The sequence below is a fragment of the Scomber japonicus genome, chromosome 9 (genome assembly GCF_027409825.1).
Source record: "Scomber japonicus isolate fScoJap1 chromosome 9, fScoJap1.pri, whole genome shotgun sequence".
NCBI lineage: Eukaryota > Metazoa > Chordata > Actinopteri > Scombriformes > Scombridae > Scomber > Scomber japonicus.
Window position 1 is genome coordinate 34,685,444 of NC_070586.1, and position 24,225 is coordinate 34,709,668.

The 24,225-nt window shown below is 38.5% G+C and overlaps 1 protein-coding gene across 1 annotated transcript; it reads right to left on the bottom strand.

Annotated features, from left to right (window-relative positions):
* Positions 1 to 583: 583 nt before the first annotated feature.
* Positions 584 to 23,761, bottom strand: pnpla7b (patatin-like phospholipase domain containing 7b). The gene is made up of 35 exons (XM_053324851.1): positions 23,557 to 23,761; positions 22,410 to 22,466; positions 22,106 to 22,168; positions 21,294 to 21,381; positions 20,291 to 20,370; positions 19,889 to 19,983; positions 19,514 to 19,654; positions 18,637 to 18,796; positions 17,956 to 18,036; positions 17,743 to 17,871; positions 17,540 to 17,620; positions 15,783 to 15,903; positions 15,562 to 15,636; positions 14,874 to 14,956; positions 14,604 to 14,753; positions 14,323 to 14,400; positions 13,929 to 14,134; positions 13,630 to 13,761; positions 12,716 to 12,839; positions 12,400 to 12,589; positions 11,619 to 11,768; positions 10,576 to 10,639; positions 10,151 to 10,319; positions 9,190 to 9,372; positions 8,873 to 8,991; positions 7,406 to 7,562; positions 7,186 to 7,302; positions 6,920 to 6,989; positions 6,686 to 6,802; positions 5,805 to 5,953; positions 5,547 to 5,699; positions 5,352 to 5,465; positions 4,227 to 4,311; positions 3,785 to 3,921; positions 584 to 3,612 (listed from the first exon to the last, which is right to left on the bottom strand). Exons 2-35 carry the CDS (start codon positions 22,449 to 22,451, stop codon positions 3,553 to 3,555), a joined length of 3,963 nt encoding a protein of 1,320 aa, XP_053180826.1. The 5' UTR covers positions 22,452 to 22,466; positions 23,557 to 23,761; the 3' UTR covers positions 584 to 3,552.
* Positions 23,762 to 24,225: the final 464 nt, after the last annotated feature.

The following is a 24,225-nucleotide window of genomic DNA, read 5'->3' on the forward strand; positions in this document are numbered from 1 at the left end:
ATAATATTAATGGTTCGGAATAAACAATCACAGATTTCTACAGAGGACAACATGATAGTTAATAAACCCTGAGGGAAAGATAATATATTAATGACAGAACTATCCAAAGTTCTGTTAAAATAAAAACCATTTGAACCTGTAGCATAGCTAACTAATCATTTTTAGAAAGAAAAAAAAATGCTAATTTATTTATTTTTTAAGGGGTGCTGAGATCAAATTTAGGAGTGCTTGAGCACCCATAAAAAGGGTCTAAAATCGGCCTCATTGGCTTTAACTTCAGCATCTTGATCCTGCATCTGAACATCAGTTACTTTCTGGGTTATTGGTAGGGGTTGTAGTAACACAAAGTGGCCACTAGACAGTGCTGTTTTTTCCAGGTGCTTACTGTTAGTTTTTCTGTTAGCTTGACTCTCAGATTCACCACTTCAGCAGCATTCTCCTCAAAGTCAACCAAACTCCACTGAGGTGTGTGTTGTGTGTTTGTCTCTGTCCATTAACATTTGTAGGATTACATTACTTAAAATAAAATATCTAGTTTAAGGGAATCAGCACTGTGTGCATCAGTTAAGTCAACTGAAAGTAGTCAAAACCATTTTATTTTAATATGACATCAAACAGTTTCATATAAATGCCATATTACACAGAATAATTCATCTTCTTGCCTTTTGTATCCAGTTATGCATTGTTTGGCTTTCACAATTCCACGGTTAAAGAAAAAAAGTTTCTATCAAATAGTGCATGTTATTCATCACCCACCAGTTTGTTCACTGAATCTTCATCATTAAATAGTCTAAATTATTCTACATTATTCCACTTAACTCTACTCAACACAAGTGAACATCAGTTATTCAGTTTTTCAAAGGCTACAGAAAGTATTCTAACATTGTGGCACATACTCTTGCATACTCAAGCATTAACATCAGCATTGTTCAACACTAAAATATGGTGTTCTGATGGGTATTAAAGGCACTATGCTTATAACACATTACCTTTTAACTGTTCAGTTGTAACCTATGGTGGCTCTGAGGTGCAAAACACAACATTTCACCATTTCCACAGTTGTCTTTTGTCAAACATCATTTGCACTGTGTCTCAAATCGCATTCTTCTGTACTTACACTTCATATTTTGATTGCGTGAGTGCACACTTCATACACTGAGAAGTATGAAAAAATGCAGTGCACTAGGAGTACCTAGATAGTAAACTCAAAACAGTCTATGGACACTTCTCACCCTCAATGATCACCATCTTGGCTATGTATCGGAAGGGAAGGAACCACATTTCAAAAGGAAATGGTGGCCAAGGACGTTGTAACTACGGTGAACATTACCACTATACTGTTGTCACATATAAGCAATCAGTAGGTTTCTTGGGTTAATTTAGCAGTTTGTAATGATTTGGTACCGCAAACGATAACGTGAATGCTAATGCTAGCTTGCTAATTAGCTAATCGTCATATCCGGTAAGTGTGCAACAGCACTGTTTGATGTATGAGATTTAAGACACAGTGATTGAGTTTTATGACATGTCATCTTTTTGTGTGAAATGTTTTTTTCACCGTAGAGTCATCATAATAAAAGCTTTATGAGTCAATACCATGTCAGTTCATTAAACACTGTGATTAAAAAGGACAAATAGCAGCTATCAAACATAAAACCTTGCATTAATCGGCAGTTACTCATTTTAGAATAATACCAGTGTTAGGTAGCTCTGGGTCACACTCATAATAACGTTTAAAAATCTCATTCTATCATACAGTTAGACCAAAAAAAAAAAAAAAAAAGTCCAGGCACAAGAAGTACAAATACACTAACTAACAATATCGGTGGGTCCCAGTATTCTGTCCCCAGGTAATAAAATCAAGAAAGGCATCAACTAATTAACTGACATTTATCAAAGTATCAAACCATAACTGATATTAAATAGGAAAATTTAAAAAGTGTACTTCTTTTAATTGGTGATGTTGCAAAGACCAGCGCAAAGTGCTCGGTCATGTATCCAAGCAAACATGCTGGTTCAGTTCTTATAGGTGCAGAGAGCTACTGTATGTGTAAAAAGGCTGTGTGAAGTACAATATTGGCTCTATAAAACAGCTGCTCCAAACACAGCGGCCCATAAAAAGTCTCAGTCATGACTGTTGTATGGAAGGTTCAGAGTGGGAACAAGAACATACGGTTTACTGCTTCAGACATATGGGGATAAGGCAGATAATATGGCTTTTAAAGTTACATTTACCAACACTGTCACATATCACATAATGCATAACATAATGATCAACATAATAACTGCTGTCACATAGTGCTTTGGTTACCTTTAGTTCATTTCTGTCAGGTAATGTTCAGTTCTTACTAACAGACTTCTGCCATGGCACACATTTTGACATGTCATCATAGAAATGAAATAGCACAGTGACAGTAATAATAACAAGATCCAGGGTTCATAATGTCCCACTGGAATCACTTCCCACAATTAAACTGAGCAATCAGTTGACAGCTATTCATTTAATCAGCAACTTTTTGATAGTCGATTATTGGCTTCGAGTCATTTTCTATAAGAAGGAAATTTAGAAAATCCTCAAATGTGACTACTTTCTGATCTATTTATTCCTGTATGATTATAAACTGAATATCTTTGGGTTGTGGACTGTTTGAGGACGGCATACTTGGGAGAACTTTTCTCAAAACATTTTGAAGACCAAACATCTAACTGACTAATCGAGAAAATAATTGACAGATGATAATGAACATAATCATAATCCCAAATGACTCCCTTATTATATTCCCTTTATAAGAGACACTTTACAGTTGACTCGATGGTGAGAACTAAATGGACGGACTGTTGAACATTTAGTGTTTGATCTACTATGAAAATCCTGTTTTCTAAAAAGTAATGCTCCATGTTAGAAATACATTCATGATCCATGTCTGATTGAAGAGGTGTTGCATGTATGATAAAGCTTATTATAGTCAGTGTTCATATTACACTGTGTAGAAAACCCTTCATCATCACATAAAATTGAGCTTAACACTGTCTGTGTTCTACATGTATACAAAACATGTATTTACTGCTTTGACTTGCATGTAAACATTATGAAACACATGTATTGCATTATGTATCTGAGCTTATCATGGTATGGACGAGCAATGCATTGAACTGGCACTGTATGTAATGAAATGATAAAGGACTGTAGTGTATTGTATATTGAGTGTGATGTGCTTGTATGAAGATAACAGTCTTTAAAATCAATCTCTCCTTGTTTTCCATAACTAGGACTTAATACAACTCTCTGCTGTAACTGTTCAAACCACTGAAATTAAACAACTCTCACTCCTTTAAAACTATGTGCTGTGCTGGAGGTTCGAGTATCACATTAAGTCACTGTCTGTAATCTGTCCTGTATCCTGCTGAAGTGTTCTTCGGCAAGACACTGAGCATGAGTCTCATCTATAATGTCAAATATAAACTCAGACAGACTCAGACAGCCATCACATGACTTGGAGTCAGAAATACTGCATTGAAAAGTGTGTTCTGTGGCTTTGATGGATGTCACAGTCAAGCACTTTCTGAGGCATTACTGAGCCGGTGTCGAACTCTGATTTGAATCTCCTCATCCTGTGAAAAAGATAAAAAGTTCAAAGTTAGATTATCACTCTGGTCTTTTTTATTTTGCACATCTGTGGTGATCAGACTGAGGTAGATGTTGATTAATCTTTACCTTCACACAGTCTGGTTTCAATTATCTTTATTTTAAACAAGTAAATACCACAGTGGGTTTTGTACGTACTGTTTCAGCAGTGTCTGCCGTCTCCTCTCCCTCTGTGTGTTCACTGCCACCGGTGAATGCCTCATAGTCAGAGAGGGCGCTCTCAGCTGCGTCCTCGTCATAGTCATAGTCCGTCTGGTATTCATCTGACAGTTCCTCTGTAGGCAGACACAAGAGAAGACAATATGCTATCATTTTTTACAAGACTATCTACTACTACACATGTTGTTCCATTTGAAATCATACAACTGTATCCATTATGTAGCTTTCCACAAGAATATTGAATCATCTTAGCCTTTTAAAGGAGAACTTGACTTATCAAAGTGAAGTCAAAGATGAACCTGAGCTCATGTGATTTGTGTATAAAGAACATTAGAACTTCAAATAGCTCCACAGATGTTTATACTACTACTTTTATGGATTTGAAACATATGGCTACATCAATATTAGACCGATAGCCCACCTTCAATCGTGGCCACCTTCACAGGTTCGATTCTTGACACGATTTCCGCCAGGTCAGTGAAGGAAGCGTTTGGACATGTGACCACCTGAAACATACAAACTGCATCATTCCAATGAAGACTTCACATCTGTTTTATTCTTCTGCTCTTTTGCTTATAGATTTAAAACATATATCAATGAAGAAATAGCCATAATTCATATTAGACATGAAATTCAGAGTGCTGCTTTCAAACCGGTCCACATGAAGTCTCCCGCCTTCGTCTGTTTAATATTTTCATGATGTGTCAAAACCGAAACAAGGTGTGTTGTCCTAAATGATCCTAACTGTCACTTCTTGATTAACTACAACTACTATGCTGAATGTAAAAACACACACAAGTTTTTCCCTCCTCTTTTTATCCCTGAACTCGTTCAGGACAAGGACCGTCCAAGTCGGCTCGGTAAATAAAATAACCATAAATCTACATACACCCAGGTATTTCACTTTCAATACAAGACCAGTATGGAAAAGTTGGCACACGTGAATTTTTATATTGTGGCAAAAGATGAACATGTTTTATGTGTTGTGTGCAGTGCTGTCTCACCTAAAGTCTTATTAGATGTCAGATATTCATAGGGAGAAGATGCATTCAAAACTGGTGAAAGGTATGATTTCCGAATAAACAATAATTAAAATAAAAACACTAGTGCAGAAAGAAAATAAACATCTAAGACATGCGTGGGACTCTTACACAGCTTTGTATATTTATTCTGTGAACTGTGTAACTGATTATATTTCATTTCACAACCCAACCTAAAAGAAAATGTGAGGGCATGCACATGTGTATGGATATAAATGCCTTTTCTAGATTCTTCATGGCATAACTTGTATAACAATAATGCAGCTTGTCCATTCCTCTTTTTAGTTCACTTACTTCTTGTTTTCTTCTTCTACTTTTATTTTATATTATGTAAAACATCAAATCAATTCTCTTAAAAAAAAGAAAGAAAAAAAATCTATCTCTAATATTTAAGCAGGTCACATTTTGACCTATTTCAGTATAAAATCAAGTGGAAAAACATTTGGAGAACATTGCTGAAGTTGAAGTTGTTTAAATAAAACAAAGCATCATGGCTGTGTACTCACATGGCCAGTTTTGGTCTTGTGTAACTCCTCCTGTCTGTCCTTCATCATGCTGTCCACCACTCCGCTGCGCTGCCACACGTCAAACAGAGTCTTCCCGTGCTGGTATCCCACCTCCTGCAGCCAAGGATTAGTGTCAGACTCACAGCCAGAGGACAGAAGACTCACATGAAATTGAGGACCAGAGGTGAAACTCACAGCGATCTCGTCAAACTTGCCGAACTCCAGCGTGCCGTAGCGGTCGATGGGTGGCCGGATGTACTCACAGTACTCGCTGTCTTTGACCAGCTCCAGCTGCCGGACACAGCAGACGTAAGCCAGTCGGGTCTGGATCTCTGCCATGTTCAACACCTGGAAAGGAAATGAACTGATATTCAAGATCCACACACTATCATTTCCCCACTTTAAAATACATTTCTGCATCAGTTTGAAGTAAAAAACAAAAGGTTAGTGTACCTTGACTTTCTCAGCTAGTGGGTTGAGCCGTTTCCACAGCAACCACCAGCCATTCAGAGTGTCACCGTAGTTGGTCAGGTTGGTTTCGTCCTGGCTTCCGACATCAATGGCGATCACCACCTTGGCGCCCATAGAGCGAGCAACATCAGCTAGATATTAAAACAGGAGAAAAAGACATTTAAAACATTCAACAACTGAACAGCTGAAGCAACACACTGCTAGAAATGTACGTGTTATATTTGATTCAAACATCGCTTTTGTAGACAAGAGTGTTGTCCAAACATGTTTTTTGCAGTTGAGAACCATCTCCAATATTAGAACTGTTTTATTCTTTAGTATTTAGAGAAGCTCCTACATGCTTTTATTTTTATTTACTTGATTATTGCAACCATCTTGCCTACAACTGGTTCAAAATTCAGCTGTCAGGCTTTTAATGGATATTAAGGAAAGGAACCACATTACTAGACCTGTCACCATAACTACTTCTGTTGGACGATACATTGTCTCAGAAATAATCGCAATGAACAATATCATTGTCATTTGAAGATCATTATATACCACTGATATAATGATAATAAAATACTATAATAATGCAAGGGGGACTTCCTTTTTTAAAGCCTTTTCCCCCCTTTTACGAGTATTTGAAAGGATTTTACTGTATTGTTTTTAATTGATTTTATTTTATATATTTGATCTGTTTTACTGCCCTGTGAAAGACTTTGTAACATTTATTTTGAAAAGCGCTCGGTCATATATTGGAGCGGTTTGATGTTCTTGTTAGATTAAATAACATAATTTATGTAATTTTATTTAATTTGAGTAGTGGCTGATGCTTTTGTTTTGAAGGTACTGGGACATATAAAACAGCAACAGTTCCTCACCAGGCAGATTATTGATATAACCTCCATCCATGAGTAAGTGTCCATCTTTAGGATCACAGAGAGGCGGCAGGTAACCAGACAGAGACATACTGGCTCGAACATACCGCCACAACGACCCTGAAGAAGAAGAGAGAAGAGTAGGAGCAACAAAACTTTAATTTATTGATCATTTGCAACATTTAGCTCTGAGCACAGTCTGCCCGGGTTCATGAGGAGTATAACAGTCAAACAGACCATAAGTGTGAACTCTCATGGTGGAAGCTGTGATATCTGTAGTGATGTTGAAGTACGGCAGCCACAGGTCCTAACAGAGAACAGGAGGTGATAAAGCAGAACAAGCAGCATTTCAGTTAGTGTAAAACTGCATTAGATAGAGATAATGTGGTAGACACTTGATAAGCACAAAGCTGTAGAGGCACTTAGGCAAGATCATTGACCTTATAAGTTTTAGCTAGACGCTTTATAATCCCAAAATTAAACTCTCTTAGTTTTAAAGTTACCTCTATCTGTTTGCCCTTGAAGACGGAGCTGATGCTGGAGTTAAAGGAAGCTCCAGAAAACATGGAGGTGACGGGGTAGGTCAGATCCACTATCTTCTTAAATAGAGACGTCATATCCTGAGAGAAGAGTCAGAGCAAAGGTGAGTAAGTAACTATGTAGAACTACGAGTATCAACCTTAACAAGAGATAAAAGAAGTTTTAAGTATACTGTCAACACACCATGGCCCACTCGCGAGCCCGGACCCTCATCCGACTGTTGCTCTTCTCCTCTGCGTACAGTGCTCCCATGAAGGAACCGATGGAGGTTCCGCCCACCAAGTCGATAGGGATCCCCGCCTCCTTCAGAGCCCGCAGTATGCCCACCTGAGAGCAGCCCCTGAAAAGAGAAAGCCCCCCCCTTTAAATAACATCACATGGATTTCTTCTGCTTCATATTCACTTCAAATCTGATGTTTTGCAGCATATCTATCCAGTGAGAAACCAGGGCAATAATGAGCTTTTATTTTGAAAATATTCCATTAAATAACTTTTAAAAGTGATGATTGAAATAGTTTTTTTGAAACAATTGTTACATAAATAGATACTTGGTTATGGCAGCTACATCTACAGCAACTATTCACAGGAACTAAACTAATGACTAAAATAAAATTCAAATACATGTAATACATAATAATAAGTCAGTGTGCAGAGAAGTGACAAAAACTGCCATGTAGTATCTAAAAAATAAAAAAAACCCTAAACCTACAGATAACAGCTCCTAAGAAGCAGTCACATGTAAACACATGACCTAACTGCAGCAGTCATGTGTCTATCAGGAGTCTCAGATTATAGCTGAGATGGATCGTACCTCTACAGAGCTCCACGATGAGACAGAGCAGTGAGAGAAAGAGACAAATCAATCAGAACAGACCTTTATTATTATTATTATTATTATTATTATTATTATTATTATTATTATTATTATTATTATACTACAACATTCTGCACATCATTAACTGATCTAAACTCAGAGTTAGTTTCCTAGCTGCATGTAGAGAACCACAAAGTTCAAATGAGGTCATGGAAATATTAAAAATCAATTTTTATGCTTCCTTTTATGATTTTTTATCTTATTTTTTTGCAAGAGTGAAACGGTTAAGACAACACAAAAACAGTAAAACACAAACAGCAGTTACTGTGTGTGCTCTGGACTCATAACCAACATTTGCTCTTACTCTCATTCCTTTGATTCCATAAAGAATGACTGAGACACCACACTGGTAAACAGCTGCTTTCTGTGTGCAGTGTACTGGCTATCACATTACACTTATCTCTCAACTGTCATTTAGAACTCCTGAAATCAATCACTTTTAAAAACATGGATATGAGTTAATTAAGTTCTCTTCACTTTACACGTGACTTTTTAGGCTTTCTAGACTTACTTATTTATTTTATTTGCTTTAACCCTTATATTCTGAGCTCACGGTCAAATTTGACACATTTAAAATTTGAGAGCTGTAAAAAATACCATATACATATTTATTTTAGCCAGCCAATGTGAATTGGTGTAGAGACTAATTATGTGTCAGAATATGAACAATATGTAATGGTTCATTCAGCAGATGCAGATATCTAACTCTCCACTTGGTTATATATATATATATATATATATATATATATGCTGTTTCCTGTGGATGGGTGCAGTACCTGGCGCCCCCTCCACCCAGCACGAGGGCGATGGTGTTTCCTGTGAGGATCCTGGCCAGGCGGGAGAAGTCAGAGTGACGATCTGGACACTTTTCAAACACTCGCTGGTACAACTCTCTCTGATAACACACACACAAACACACACACACACACACACACACACACACACACACACACACATGAACAGAGATGACAAAAAACAGCTAATACCACACTTCGAAATGAGAGCATGTATTCTTCTCATCAGTAGAAATGACCACTGCTCATAATCCTACAATGAATGTGTCTGTGTGTGTTATTGTGTATCTCTTGTGTACCAGTTTGGGTAAACTCCTCCTGGAGAACACTCTGCGGGGGCAGGAAAGGTGATGGTGTCTGCAGATCCAGCTCCGCATGTTCAGCCACTCCGCCGTCCCTTTAGGTGGGGGGCCATCCTCCCTGTGCAGCAACACCAGCTGCTTCTGAGCCCGAACTGAACTTCCCTCCAACATCCGCTCCAGCTACAGACAGAACGGTAACACAGCAGAAATGGTAATGTCACGCTGTGGCTGATAATAATGTTATAAGTCAGGATGAATAGTCTTAAAAAGTTTCCAACAGCGAAAGATTACAAAATTGTAATTTGAGCAAAAAATGATCAATCCAGATGTGATTTAAAGGTGCAGCAGGTATGATTTAGGCCATTCTAGTGGTGAGGTTGCATATAGCAAAGCACTTTGTATTGCCTTGTTGTTGAAATATGCTAGAGAAATAAACTTGCCTTTTAGGTCAATGTGTCAAACTGAAATTTAAGGTGTAACTTTCCTCCTTCAGCAGATCAAAGTGAAAACAAACTCTGAACATGCAACTCAAACATCAAACAGAAGTAACAAGAAGAAAAATACATTTCTGAGTGACATGCTGATTTATTTTTTGGCAATGTACATTATGTGCATTATCATATTTTACTCATTAGTTCACTGTTATGACTATCAAAGCACTTGAATTTATTATTTTTAGGATTTAAAGCACATTTTGATGTGTCACTTCCTGTGCAGATCATATTAGTCATCATACTGTGAATCTTACACCTACCATTCACAGCATCACACTTTGCTTTCTCACATTGAGTTAGGCTTGTGGTTTTTTTCCCCCCTTTTCTTTTCTTTCTTTAAAGTCATATTCTTCACTTGAATTGAAATGGTTAAGATTCAAAGAAACAAGAGTTGAGATTATGTAAGGGGCCAACCTGTGTGCTTACTGCTTACTGCTAGTGTATATTAACACATTCGCACTGACCTCGCCCACAGCTGGCTCCTGCTCTGCCAGTCCCACGATGATGATGCAGTCGGCCTGGCGGATGCAGCGCTGCGTCCACGGCGTGAGTCCAGAGTCAGACTGGTAGAGGACGATGCGATGGATGTCCTCCTGCTGGCCGAGCCAACTGGACAGGCGGTACTCGTGGATGCTTTAGAGGAGAGGGACAAATATGTTGCTGAATCCCAGCTAGTTCAACCATAAAACATGACTGCTCAGCTTGAGACACGTAATAGAGACAACTGTGAACGTTGATGTGTCTTGGTTGTCCACTTGTGATTGGATCACCTGATATATTAATGCCAGGTGTAAACAGGACCAATGGGACAAAGAATGTGAACTAATCTCTCACTAATCTCTCATTTCTTATCTAATCACACGGTTCAATCATTTGGTCGGTTATTTACTTGTCCAGAGCAGCAGCGCCCAGTCGCTGTTTGATGGTGTCACTGGTCAGCAGTAGAGTGGGGCCTGTGGGAAACACAACAACAAAGCAATGACTTTTTTTTTTTTTTAAATAGCACCTTTCAAATTACAGTGAATTTAACTGACGTACAGTGGATCACAGCAGAGATTCTAGAGGAGATCCCAAGTGTGTAAAAGCAGATAAGAATGTGTTGGCAAAGGCTTATGAGGTATTATAGCTCTGATGTTGATGCTCTGACATTGTGCCACATGTTTAATCTAAATAGGTAGCAGCAAAGAAACTCCTCTTCAACTACTGGCAAGCCAAAACCAAGTTAAACGTGTTTTAACAAGACTTTTCTGATGAAAGAAGGTCTCGTATAATTAGCCAATGAGCCTTTATGTCCACATAAGTTCAGGATAGTTTTAAAGGCTTTACACATGTTCCATCCACACTCACTGTTTTTATTTTTCTGAAGTATTTAGACAGAGGTGGTCACTTTTTAAGTAAAACATTTCAAAATTCTTTAGCTCCTGCTTCTCTAAGCTGAATATGTTCTGGTTTCTTTAGTCTAATATGACATTAAACTGAACATGTTTGGGTTGCAGACTGTTGGTTGGGACAAAAAAAAAAAAGACATGTGAGGACGACATCTTGACCTGAGGGAAGAGTGATCAACGTTTTCAAACAACTACCGGTAATTCATTCATTTAGAAAAGAATCAGATTAATCATGAAAAAGGCAGTGTTGCATATATCATACTGCTGTTCTCTTCCACTAGATTTTATATATTTTTATACATCACTAGAACGTAAATACAGAACTTGAGAGCTCTTTTATTTTATATTATATTTTATATTGTGGTGTTATGTCCCAACAGGCAGCTGTTTAATTACAAAATGTATAATCTGTACTACTACACTGAGCTGAGTCTCATTAACTCTATTAATCTATGATGCTCACTTTGGTAACTAGAGATAAAAATCCCAAACTAGCAGTGGTAGAAAAATACTGATGCAGTCATAAATGAGTGTGTGTGTATACCGATGCCACTGAGTGCGTGCTGCAGCTCCAGAGTGAAGGCAGTGAGAGGAACCTCGTCAGACACAGGCAGGATGGTCACAGTGGACAGGTTGGAGACTGGGTTCCCTGCATCCCACTTACTGTTGGGGGTGTGGAGGCTCAGACTGCGTGCTGCAGAGGCAGAGGAGAGTTTCTCTTACTGGATATTTTACACAACAAAGAACATTTGCACTGCAACGTAGGACCGGACCGATACTGGAGAAGATATGTATAATAAACATTTTTGTATAAAATTACAAACAATAAACTTCAATGGGAATTTGATCATTATAATTAGCTATAATAAAAAAGCAACAACAAACAAACAATATATGCATATATTAAACTTGAATTAAGAAAAAGGATCATATATACATAAAATTCTGCCTATATAACTTAAAAAAACTAATCGGCACAAATCGGACAACATATTCGCCAATACCAGTATATCTGTGATAGGTCAATATCAGCTCATAATATCAGCTGACCGATATATATCGATCTATAAAATATAGTTTACTGTTTATGCCCTACATTGCATATATTTTGAATTGTATCTCATATATTTCTTTACTTCAAAATAATGCATTTACATTTAGTCTGATAGGTGTTTTGACCACCGTGGATTTTACATCTCAGTCAGTTAATATATCAGAAAGACAACTTCATACCCACATGGCTTCCTGTGTTCCAGTAGCTGGTATAGTATATAAATTGACTCCCATTCTGACACACACTTCTATAAAAGGTAATATATGATTACCAGCTAGAGGCCCGTTGACCTGCTGCATGTTACCCAGGATCTTCTGTCCCAGCAGATGAATGAGTCTGGTGACGACCTGAGGATACCTCCTCTTGATGGAGTTCAGAGCTCCTTCGGGCAGCTTGGCCAGCTCAGAGTCCCTGACAGCGTGGACTGTGGTGGCTCGGTTCATGTGGGTCAGGGCCTCAACCTGGATGATTCACAAAACGGCTTTTATTATATGGCACCAACCAAAACGTCTTCAACTTGACTCCCAAAAAACAAGAAAATGTAATGTTTCCATCTCACACTGGCTACAACATTTCAGAGCGCTCACCACACCGATGAGATCCCCGCGACCGTACTCTCCAGCTAGCTCCTTCTTCCCATCATCCTTTGCGATGACGGAGCGCAGTCGGCCGCTGAGGACAATGAAGGTGCTGTCTGACTTGTCTCTCTGTCTAAAAACAATGAGAAAATAGAAATAGTCCAATATTATCCCCCACACACCAATTTTATTGTACTGATCATTTCTATCCCTTCTTAAATCGTTGGTTTATGTTTATAACATGTAGAATTATTGCAGACTGCTTCTTTATATCCTGTTTTCTTTATTCTTTGCTTTAAGTGGTTTCAAAGGACAACAGCATGCAGAAAAGCTAAACAAACGTAAGTAATAATATTACGTCTGATAATAGCGATGCATTTATTCTCTCTGTAAGAAGTCCAAAAATTAAAGAAAGATTTGAAAAAAGGTAGATAAGGAGCCATACTGACTTCATGTCTACCTCCTGATTATACTGGATGATGTCATCTGATCACAGGCTAGGTATGTACAATTAGGCTTGTCATGACAACTATTGTACATTTTATATTGTCTCAGAAATAATCACGATACATGATATTGTCAGTTGAAAATCATTTCATACCACTGATACAATGATAATATAATAGTATAATAATGTAAGGGGATGGAGGGTGGGATTGTAGAGTAGGTGCTACACTTCACTTCAGACTGTAATTATGGTTGGGGACAGAGTTATTTACCTTTCATTCTTCTGCAGTCTGATAATTATGTTATTGTACAATAAGTAGATGTCATTAGTGTGACAGGCCTATGTATAATAGATTAATAGTACAATTAAGGGCATAATGTCACTTGATTAATAAATACCATATCTCATATCTCATATCTCATATACAATAACAGCGTGGGAGCTTTTTTCATGCAGTAAGAACTCCATCAGATACCTGTAGACGGCACGGCCGGCCTCCACAGCCATCCAGTCCAGAGCGAAATCAATCTGCCTGACGAACGGTGACACCCTCTTCACCACCGTGTGAGCTACATTCAACACCACCCTTGGTTCTTCTCGCATCATCCTGCAGATTTATTTGCAACCAAAAAACTGCGATGAGAAAAAACTTGCAATGAAATGTCAGTGTGTTTCTTGTGTGTGTGTGTGTGTGTGTGTGTGTGTGTGTGTGTGTGTGTGTGTGTGTGTGTGTGTGTGTGTGTGTGTGTGTGTGTGTGTGTTTCTTCTCCCTACTCGTAGAAGTGAGCCTTGGATATGGAGAGGAACATGCAATCTCGCTGTGCTCTGACGGTGAAGATGAGAGGCTCCCCAGTGAGGACGGCCAGGTGACCCACCATCTCCCCCGGGTGGGTGACGAACAGCAGGCTCTCCTCCTCGCGGTCGATCATCCGCTGGTAAACGTGGAGCACGCCCGAGATGACAAACGCCACGCTCACGTCCTGTAGGTGATGTGGAAAAGAAAAGAAAAAGAAAGACAGCAGGTGTGTGTTAGGGTGGAAAAGGATTCAGCCACCATTCATGTTATAAGAATGAATTATTTATCAGTAAAAGATGGAATTTAACTGGGCTACTCTGAGCTGTTAAAACTTGTTAAAAGAGACACACACACACACACACACACACTAACCTGGTCTCCCTGGTGGGCTACGACAGTGCCAGCTTTGACCTGGCGTAGATTCACCCTCCCCTCCAGCAGACTGGGGTCCTGATGACATGAACATTTTTTTATAACATATATAATATATAATATCTTTGCATATTACACAGTAGTATTAATAAATGAGGCAACAAGTAAATTGTGGTTCTCCTTAAACCAAATTCTGCGTTTTTACATCAAAAATCAAAATGTGAATATTTGAACTCTTTGCTGCTGCAGGTTACAGACAGCAGATGGACTTTGGATGTTACCTGTATCTGGATGACCTGCACCAGATCCTTTTTGGCAGCTTGGAAAATGGCATTGACCTTATTATGTTGAACATTCCCCCCTCCTGTGTCGCTGTAGTGGTAAACGGCAGATGGAGTGTGCAGCATTGTCACGCTCTTCTTCAGGATAGACTGAATAGAGACAGAATAATGGAGACTGAATCAAAAACTGGACACTTAAATCTATGTAAACAAAACTTTGATTAAAAAGAGAAAAACCCTCCAAAAAAACAAACAGACAGAGAGAGAGACCTTCACTGGACTTGCAGGCACCATCTCCTCTTTGGCAATTCTCGCCCGTTCATACACTCTGTTGAGGTCAACTGACATTTCACCTGCAAGACACAAAGAGGTGACAGTTATCATCACAGTCAATCTGATTTCATTTTTATTACAAAACAAAACAAGAAACAAATAATTAGTCAATAAAGATTCAGAATACCCAGATACAATAGAAGATTAATCAAATCCAAATAGAAATAAATAATACAATTAATGTGCAACTAAGAGGAAATGTGACCAAGTGCTTCACATTAAAAGCACATAGAAGGAGCATAAAACAATGTAAAAAAAAAAAAAGAAAAAGAAAACATTCATGTAATATAAGATGGAATATTATTATGGAATACGTAAATAGTAAAAATAATATAGCTTTGTATGCAAGTCAATTCTGAAAGTTACAGGAAGCTAAAACTGAACTAATGTGTTTGCTCCTCTTAGTTCTGGTTAATAGCGGAGCTGCTCATATATGATTCAGATATTCAGGTTATTTCATTTTAGTGGTACTTTCTTCTGTGGAAATGGAAAACAATACTGTCATCTGCATAAATTTAATTCAGTTCCCCTCCATTGTTTTTGGGGGTAAGGCAGATATCTCAGAGACAGAAAGCTGGACAATTGTCTACATACTGCAACAGAAAGTGAGATAATGTGTGTATACCTGTAATATCTGCGGGATTGGAGAGAGAGCGAGACTTCCTGAATTTTGGTGGCACTTCAGAGGGACTGGATTTTTCTGAAAATTGGAGACAAAATGACCACACACACACACACACACACACACACACAGGGTCAAATTTGACCCATTTTGACATTTGAGAGCAGCATCATGAGCTGACACTGAATAGATCTGAATATGAGCAGTGTGTTGTTGTTTCTGACCTGTGTCTGATTTTTCAGGGGCCGACTCCTCAGAGTGGGAGGGTTGCCTGCGGAGGCCTCTGTGTGGATGAGCCTCACCCAAAACATGAGACACTGACACCAAGGAGATGGCTTGACTTTCCTGCAACACACACACACACACACACACACACACACACACACACACACACACACACACACACACACACACACACACACACACACACACACACACACACACACACACACACACACACACACACACACACGTTAACCAATCAAAAAACAATTCTTCACTTGTAAACCTTCTTAGACTGACATGGTAGACTGCTGACATCAGCCTGATGTCATTTATACACATTCTATCATGAATCCCACATTTTGTTAAGAATTTTTATTTGTGGAGATGAACTGAAGTCAACATTTTGACTCAACAAACATTGGCTCAATTGGCTCAAACTGTGCTAAAGTTTATTTCTACACTTTTAATGACACTGACAGTTAAGGATAACACGTGATCAGAAATAAACTGTGAAAAAAATGCACTTGGCTGAAAAAATAAAAGACAATACATATTAATAATTGACCTCTTAAGACAGCAACATACTGAATATAATCTTTACAGAAAGCCTGATCATTTAAAGGAGCAGTATGTAGGATTTAGTGCCATCTAGTGGTGATGCTGCAGATTGCAAACAACTTATTCACCCCCCTCCCTCCTTTCCAAACATGTAGGAGAGTATATGGAGGACACAAAAAAATTTGAAATAAGCAAAAGTCCCTCTCTTGAGCCAGTGTTTGTTGTGGCATTCCTCTCTCTCTCTCTCTCTCTCTCTCTCTCTCTCTCTCTCTCTCTCTCTCTCTCTCTCTCTCTCTCTCTCTCTCTCTCTCTCTCTCTCTCTCTCTCTCTCTCTCTCTCTCTCTCTCTCTCTCTCTCTCTCTCTCTCTCTCTCTCTCTCTCTCTCTCTCTCTCTCTCTCTCTCTCCCTGTTACCTGTCGGCCTCTCTGCCATCTACTGTCAAATGCCCAAAATAATGCCCAAAAATAAATCTATTTAAAAATCTGTTCCATGAGATGCCACTGAATCCTAAACACTGCACCTTTAAACTGGCCTACTTCACATGAATGTTGAAATGTTGACTGTGTGTGAGCAATGTGACAATACAATAACTTGTAACTTGTTGCTCTCTAAAGAACACATGAACTGAGAAAACTGTTTCCTCTTGTCTAGTTCACTAACTGGAACTCTACAAATGTCCTCAGGGGAAAGTCCTACAAAGGACAAACTTTAAATAGCTCTCAAAGTCTCAGAACTTTAAACAGACATTTGAACAGGAAGTCTTAGTTCTCCAATGGCAACAAATGACATAGAGGCCAAATATAGCCTTTTGTTTCATTTGCCTTGATAACCAAAGCATTATCTACCCAACACAGATGTTTTTTTTAATTGTTGCAGCCTGTGTTTACTGTATGTGCATTTTGTTGTACACCTGGGATAGGATTAGCTCTGTCTCATATATGTAGAGTGTGATGAGTTGTCAAACAGTCTACTCCTGCTCTGAGGAAGACCTCAGGCTAAAATGGCTCTGCGGTGATATAACCATAAAGCAACAAACCATAAAGTTGATGGAATGCTACCTTTTGTTCTGCTCGGTCACAGAATGAAGCAGAGCAACAGGAAAATAAAACAAAGTGCAAGGGGGAAAAATTCCACTCATACACAAGTGAAACCTTTGTTTTTTTACAGTGTGGAGTGCAGTTTGGTTAAAGAACGGTACCGGGTTGAAGAGCTCAGTGGTCAGGCCGAGGTAGTTGTGTAAGGCGAGGAAGGTCACTCTCTGGAGACGCACCATGATGATCTACAGAGAGCAGAAAAGAACATGAGCTGCTCTAATGTAACAAAACAACACATCTTCAAGGCTTTCATGTTAAACACGTGCTAAAGAAGTCACATGGAATTCCCGTTCGCTCGCCACATTACCTGGATGACACGGACCAGAGTTTCGGGATATTTCTCAAACACTGACTGAAACGCTGCAGCTGGAAGTCGCAGGATGGTGGAGGGAGCCGCAGCCCTCGCAGACACGGTCTTGTAAGGAGCCGGATAGCCCTGAAATACATCAATTAATCCTAAATGACGGGCTGATTTCATTCAGATTAAAAAAGAAAAGCATATAGAAGTAAGTAGACGTACAGTGATGATATCCAGGATGCTGAGCAAACTGTGGACGCTGTCTCCTGTTAAAACCTCCTTTACCACAGCATCCGTACCATCCTGCAACAAGAAAAACAGTCAAATATCAACCATCACAACACACCTAAGATTTCCTACATGTTTGATATTTTTTCCATATTGATCACCAGTACACACACACACACACACACACACACACACACACACACACACACACTTATCATTTACTATTTAGGACTAGTGTTAAGGTAAGTATTAAGATGAGAAATAAGATAATTCAATTTATGTTAGAAAATAGAGATTTCAGATTGGATTGTCAGATTGGTCATGTGAACTAGGGAATCAAAGGTTGACACACATCTGTCCCAGATAGGACAGATGTGTGTCACATCTGATTTGAGGCTTGATCAAATTCAACAGGGCCTTCCTCAGATGAGGGTGTGTGGTGATAACAGCCAAAACATCCACTGACCCTGAGGCTGTTGACTGATAACACAATAAGAGTGTATAAACAGATCTTAACAGCTGAGATAAATCTAATGATCCCAGAATAGGAACTTAGACTGACCCTAAAAACACCTCTCGTTACTAAAAGACACAAACAAATAAGCATGATTTGGATCATGTCTTATATAAAACATTCTTAGGTTTTGAAATCTATGGTATGTATTCAGCTCTTACGCTCTCATGGATGCACAGCTCCAGGCGGCCGTCTTGAACCACGTAAATACTGTCATCTGTGTCGCCCGGTCGGAAGAGCGACTCCCCCTGGTGCAGCTGGATCAGCACCATGTGACGACACAGCTCCAGGAAGAGAGGCTTCTCAAAGTGTCCCAGTACTCTGCTCACAAGACACACACACACACACACACACACACACACACATATACATACATACAGCATATTGATATTAGAATTAATGATGACAACCACAGTTCCATTAATAGTCAGTTCAACTCAAAACTTTATTAAGGACGTAACAGCCTCACGAGGAACCATATCACAATAAAATACAAAAGAATATAAAAGAGACAGAATAAACAAATAATTATTGCTATAAAGTCATTTTAAAAGCTAAAGTAGAAGAATTCCACTGGTTCCAGCTTGTGTGAATAATTATAATAATATAAAAGTTACTGTTTTCTTAGACCTTCAGGTGAGTACATTGTATCTTTGATTTTGGAATGCTGTGTTGACAAAAAACACTATGTGAATATCTTCAACTATTTCAACTTGTGATTTCAGGAATTGTGATGGGTATTTTTCACTATTTTCTAACATTTTATAGTCCAAATGATGAATTTATTTGTAGAGAAAATAAGTGAAAGATTAATCAATAATGAATATAATTGTTATTTGCAGCCTTACTATGAAAACTTAACAAATACATTAAATGGCTGATGGAAAAATGTCAACTATACTACCTCATTTCAGAAGATGGAATTAAAGAATTTCTCATGGTTTTGCAAAATAACTGAAATGATTCATTGATAAGCAAAACAGTTGAATAATCGATCAATCAACTAATACTTCATCAGGTTCTATATAATTGACTCACCTGACATTTTTCAGCATGTACAACACCTCAGAGGGCAGATGGGAGTTCTGCACATCAAACTCAGTCAGGTCAGCCTCCAGGAGACTGGGAGGAGGCTCCTTGGGCTGTAGGGTGGTGGGCTCCCTCCGGATACGCAGGATCCTAACAGACACACACACACACACACACACACACACACACACACACACACACACACACACACACACACACACACACACACACACACACACACACACACACACACACACACACACACACACACACACACACACAGGTTGAGCTTTTAACGCTCACTATTACTTCATATCATTAAAATGCCTGCAACTAGAATGTTATTCTCAACACACCATTTTTCAGTAAGAGGAAAGGACTCACTTGCGAGCTATAGACAGGACTTTGGTCCTCTTCCTCACCCTCTGCCGGGATGCTGAGTTTGAATTCGGGGCTGGGACGGAGGACAACGTCTGCACCTGCAACACCCAGAAGTGAAAAAGCTTTACAGAAGGCAAACAAACTGTTTCTGATCATAATAATATAATAATAGTAATAATGATAATAATATCATCATCGACATAATAATAAAAACCAATGTTAATAGCAGATATCTGAAGGAATTGAAGGTATTTGTGTCCTGCCACCATTTTTCTGATATATTAACATATCGATACAACTCATTATAACACTTCAACACACACACACTGCCAGGTTGGGGGAAATGAATAATATATATCTTATTTATACAAAATGAATGCATGGTGCAGCAGCAGGGTGACTGACCTTTCTCATAATCTTCCGACCGTAGAACATGACCTTATCTCTCTTCCTGAAGCGATAGTGAGGAATGCCGGCCTCCTCCTCTGAAACACACCAAACATCTGCTGTAAGAGCGTCTGCAGTCAGCTGTATCACTGCTCCTCTGCTCCTCACACTAAGCCTAGGAGGAGGATGCATTTTCAGCACCTTTAAATTGTTCAAAATAACTAAACTGATTAGACTAGACTTCTTTTCTCTTTGTATTACCAAGGTCACATTTATATAATTACATACTGTACAGTATTGAATTCATTTTTTAGAGCCTACATCTGTTCACATTTTAATAAATTGTCTCCACTGAAAGTATGATGAATCAAAATTGAGCCAGATCCTGTTTGCCATGTACAGACAACAATCCCTGCATTACTTTGATACATAAAAACTTCAAAAGTTGAGTTAATTAGAGCATATTTTTGATGATTTCTGAGTTGATTTCTGAATGTTTATCCATGACACTGAATCTACAAATATGTTTTTCATGCCTGTGTGTTCAGATTTGACTGAGTTATGTTAGAAGAAAAATGTACTTTGATGCCCAAATGCATATGGCAGCAATTTGGCTCTAAAGGTTTTTTAAGTAGCTTGACTGCTTTAAGTGCAACTCACACTGTGTTAATAAGGAGCCTAATCAACAGTCAAACTGCAATAACCTGTTGCTTTTAGAAACACTGGCATGCACTCATGGAGTTATGTGGCCCCACTGAATATGCGCAGTAGTGTTTCTCCCACAGTGAAGCCCTGTCCAGCTCTTATAATACATCAATGCATGCACCTTTTAACCTTAAATGCTTTCACCTCCATGCCCCCCCTGCCCACCCCTGACCTCAGCTCTTCCTACTCACCCAGTGGAGAGGTGAATCTCACAGTCTGAAAACCTGTGCCCTAATCCACGGGTTGGCTAACTAACACTCCTCTTCATTAGTAATGTATTTTGAAACAGAGACAGAAGAGAACAGAGTGCACTCACTTGACTTTTTGTATCTTCGGTAAAGAAAAAACACGACGACGCCAACGATGCAGACAGCTGTCCCTGCTCCAATCAGAACAGCCGTCCACTGGAAGAAAAACAGAAAACATTCACAGTATCGTTATCAGCTGCATTCAACTAATGCTGTCATAAGAAACTGTAGAAGCAGGGTGGAGGTTTCTGACACAACTTTACTTACTTCCAAAAAAAGTCAAGAAAGTCTAAAAAGGTAAAAAGCTAAAGTTGTTCTGATCAACTTTAATATTCTTCTTCTTATTATTATTATTATTATTAGGTAATTAAGTACCCATTTAATTGCACTTTTCTGCTTTATGGACCAAATATGGTGTATCTTATTGGATACCTCCCTTCCCTCCCTGCCTGTCTCAGATAATGATTGGCCTGAAGTCACACGATCATATACCCAACCTATCTTGGCAGATACTCCATTGGCTGATACATGTCAGGATGCACATTGGGCATTTTTCCTCAATTTCTTTTTTACCCTTTCCAATTTTTTGTCCACTTTTTTACTACCCTATTTAAATACAGTTTATAATGTGTTTAATGATTACTCTGATGAAGGCCATAAACTGAAAATGCTGCAAGTGGTGCATGAGCTTTGACCATTCAATAGCAACTCATCCATATACACTATAAAATCTAACTAGTTCACTTGTGCACTTAACTTAAAAAAAGAAACCTTAAAAAAATGTGAAGGAATTCAACACAGTTTTGATTTGACTGTTCTGGTCAACTCAGTGGTTAAAAAAAGAACAGTGCACTACCACACAAACACTGCTGCTGTTTACCATGTTGACTTCTGTTCTTTCCTCTACAAACTGCTGCATCTTGGCCTTTATATTAGTGCCGATCTGAAACATAAAGCACAGAAACATCACCGGAGGAATGAAATCAGCTGGACGTAGAGCAGGCTGGAGATAAAAAAGCAAAAAAAAAGGATAATTCAACTGAAAAAATATGACTAAATAACAACTTTACAATACCAGTATGCATTTGTTATGTATTTCACAGGGAAATGCACATTTCACTGAGTGTGATGGCTGTTATATTGTCATAATTTTGCATTTCCAGACAATTTTGAGAAATACATACCGGGTATATACTGCAGCTTTCCTCTTCATCATTGTCATCCATGCCTCATACACAACACTGCAAAAGGCAGATAAAAGAAATTCATAAAAATTGAATTATGAAGAAAAAGTCCAATGTGTCAAGATTTCATTGGGGAAATGTATAACACATCAATGTATTTTGATGAAGCTTTTGTGATCTACATATTAATAGCCCAATAGAGCCTTAACCTGCAGAGGGTCAGACAGCAAAAGGTTCCAGAAATCTGGGTTAAAGATCATCTACTGTGCTAAAGAAAAAAAGAGGTCACAAGCTCAGTGTGTGTAACCAGACACTCCCTGCTGCAGTCACATTGCCATACAATGACTGCGCACGCACACACACACACACACACACACACACACACTCACTGACAGCCACAGTGCAGAAAACAGTGGAAAGCTTGTCTCAGGTGCATTAGGGTTATATTAAAGCTATCACGTTTGGTTTGTTTACTACATATAAACAAACACACAGGGGCCGGGGTCACCTCTCTCTCCTATCTGCTCCCTTAATGGAATCAGCCTGGCTCCGCCTTTTTCTACCAAAGTCCATTCAAAAAACTACAAGATGTTTGTTATTGGAGCTCTGTGGATTGTGTCCAATTCAAAAGTGGATTAGTGTAATTTATAAACATCGTAAAATGAATTTATCGAAGCTTTTGAACAGAAAATGAACGCCAGAATTAACCGCTAGCAAGATATTTTTAAATGAGTGCGCAGGATGGGTGTTACGGCGTATTTGGTGACCCATTAGAATGTGTGACCTGCAGTGGCGTACGTATCATTCAATCAATCACAGCGCAAATAACGTTAAATACTCCATTACAAGTACAAATGCCGCGTTTAAAAACCAATTTAAGTCAAAGTCTGTACATATTACTAGCTATATTTACTTCACGTAGCTAAGTAAAGGTATTAAAGAGTATTTTTACTTTCGAAGTTCGATTTTTTAGGATTTTAAACGCATCTTTTTTACGTGTAATGACGTTTTTTGTTTTGTTTTTTTCACCACAGCAGATCACAGAATGCTGGTGGAGCAAATACGAGCTTTAAATGTAACGTTCATGTTAGTAGTTTAAGTTGTGGAAGAAGCTATATAACTCACACTTCTTCATTGAAATATTTACCAACAGCTGAGAAGTACGCACACAGTCCAAATGTAATGTCAAATGTAGGAAACTTCAGCTGTTATCCTCGTCTACAGTCGTCTACACAAGTGAACACACGACAGCACAACACGAGAGAGAGACGTGTGTTGTTATTGTTGACAGAGTCCATTACATATACGCACAAATTAATAAGTGTTTGGTTCACTTCTCTCTCCTTAAGCGACCAAACACTTTTACCACACGTACCTTTATTGTGTGTCCCTGTGTTTGTGTGTACACATGCCGGGAGGAGTGTCAAGTTGGTTGTGTATAGGCCATCTGCACTTCCTGTTAATCCTATTAAAAAAAAGTTCTGCATCCTTCTAAAAGAAACACAAACTGTCACAACCATGTTTTCTGTGGTCAGTGTATGCCGAAAAGGTGATTGCACATTCAGTCAGTCAGTCAGTCAGTCAGTCAGTCACAGTCAGCTTCATTCATTCATTCATTCATTCATTCATTCATTCAGTCAGTCAGTCTTTAATTCTCTCAGTGAATAATGAATGAATAATCAAATTAAATAATTAATTAAATTAAATAATTTCATAATTTATTAAAAGCTATTTTAAAACATAAATAACTAAAATAAAACGAATATATATAAAATAATAAATAAATTACCATTTTAAAAAATAACTTTCTCCTGAG

What these genes read in the sequence shown, in the direction of transcription:
- pnpla7b (XM_053324851.1), bottom strand. Translation starts at nt 22,451, where the DNA reads ATGGATGACAATGATGAAGAGGAAAGCTGCAGTATATACCCG. An exon ending in CTCTGGTCCGTGTCATCCAG is followed by an intron (nt 17,621 to 17,742) that starts GTAATGTGGCGA and finishes TGCTCTCTGTAG; the next exon opens with ATCATCATGGTGCGTCTCCA. An exon ending in CACTAGCTGAGAAAGTCAAG is followed by an intron (nt 5,700 to 5,804) that starts GTACACTAACCT and finishes TTTCCTTTCCAG; the next exon opens with GTGTTGAACATGGCAGAGAT.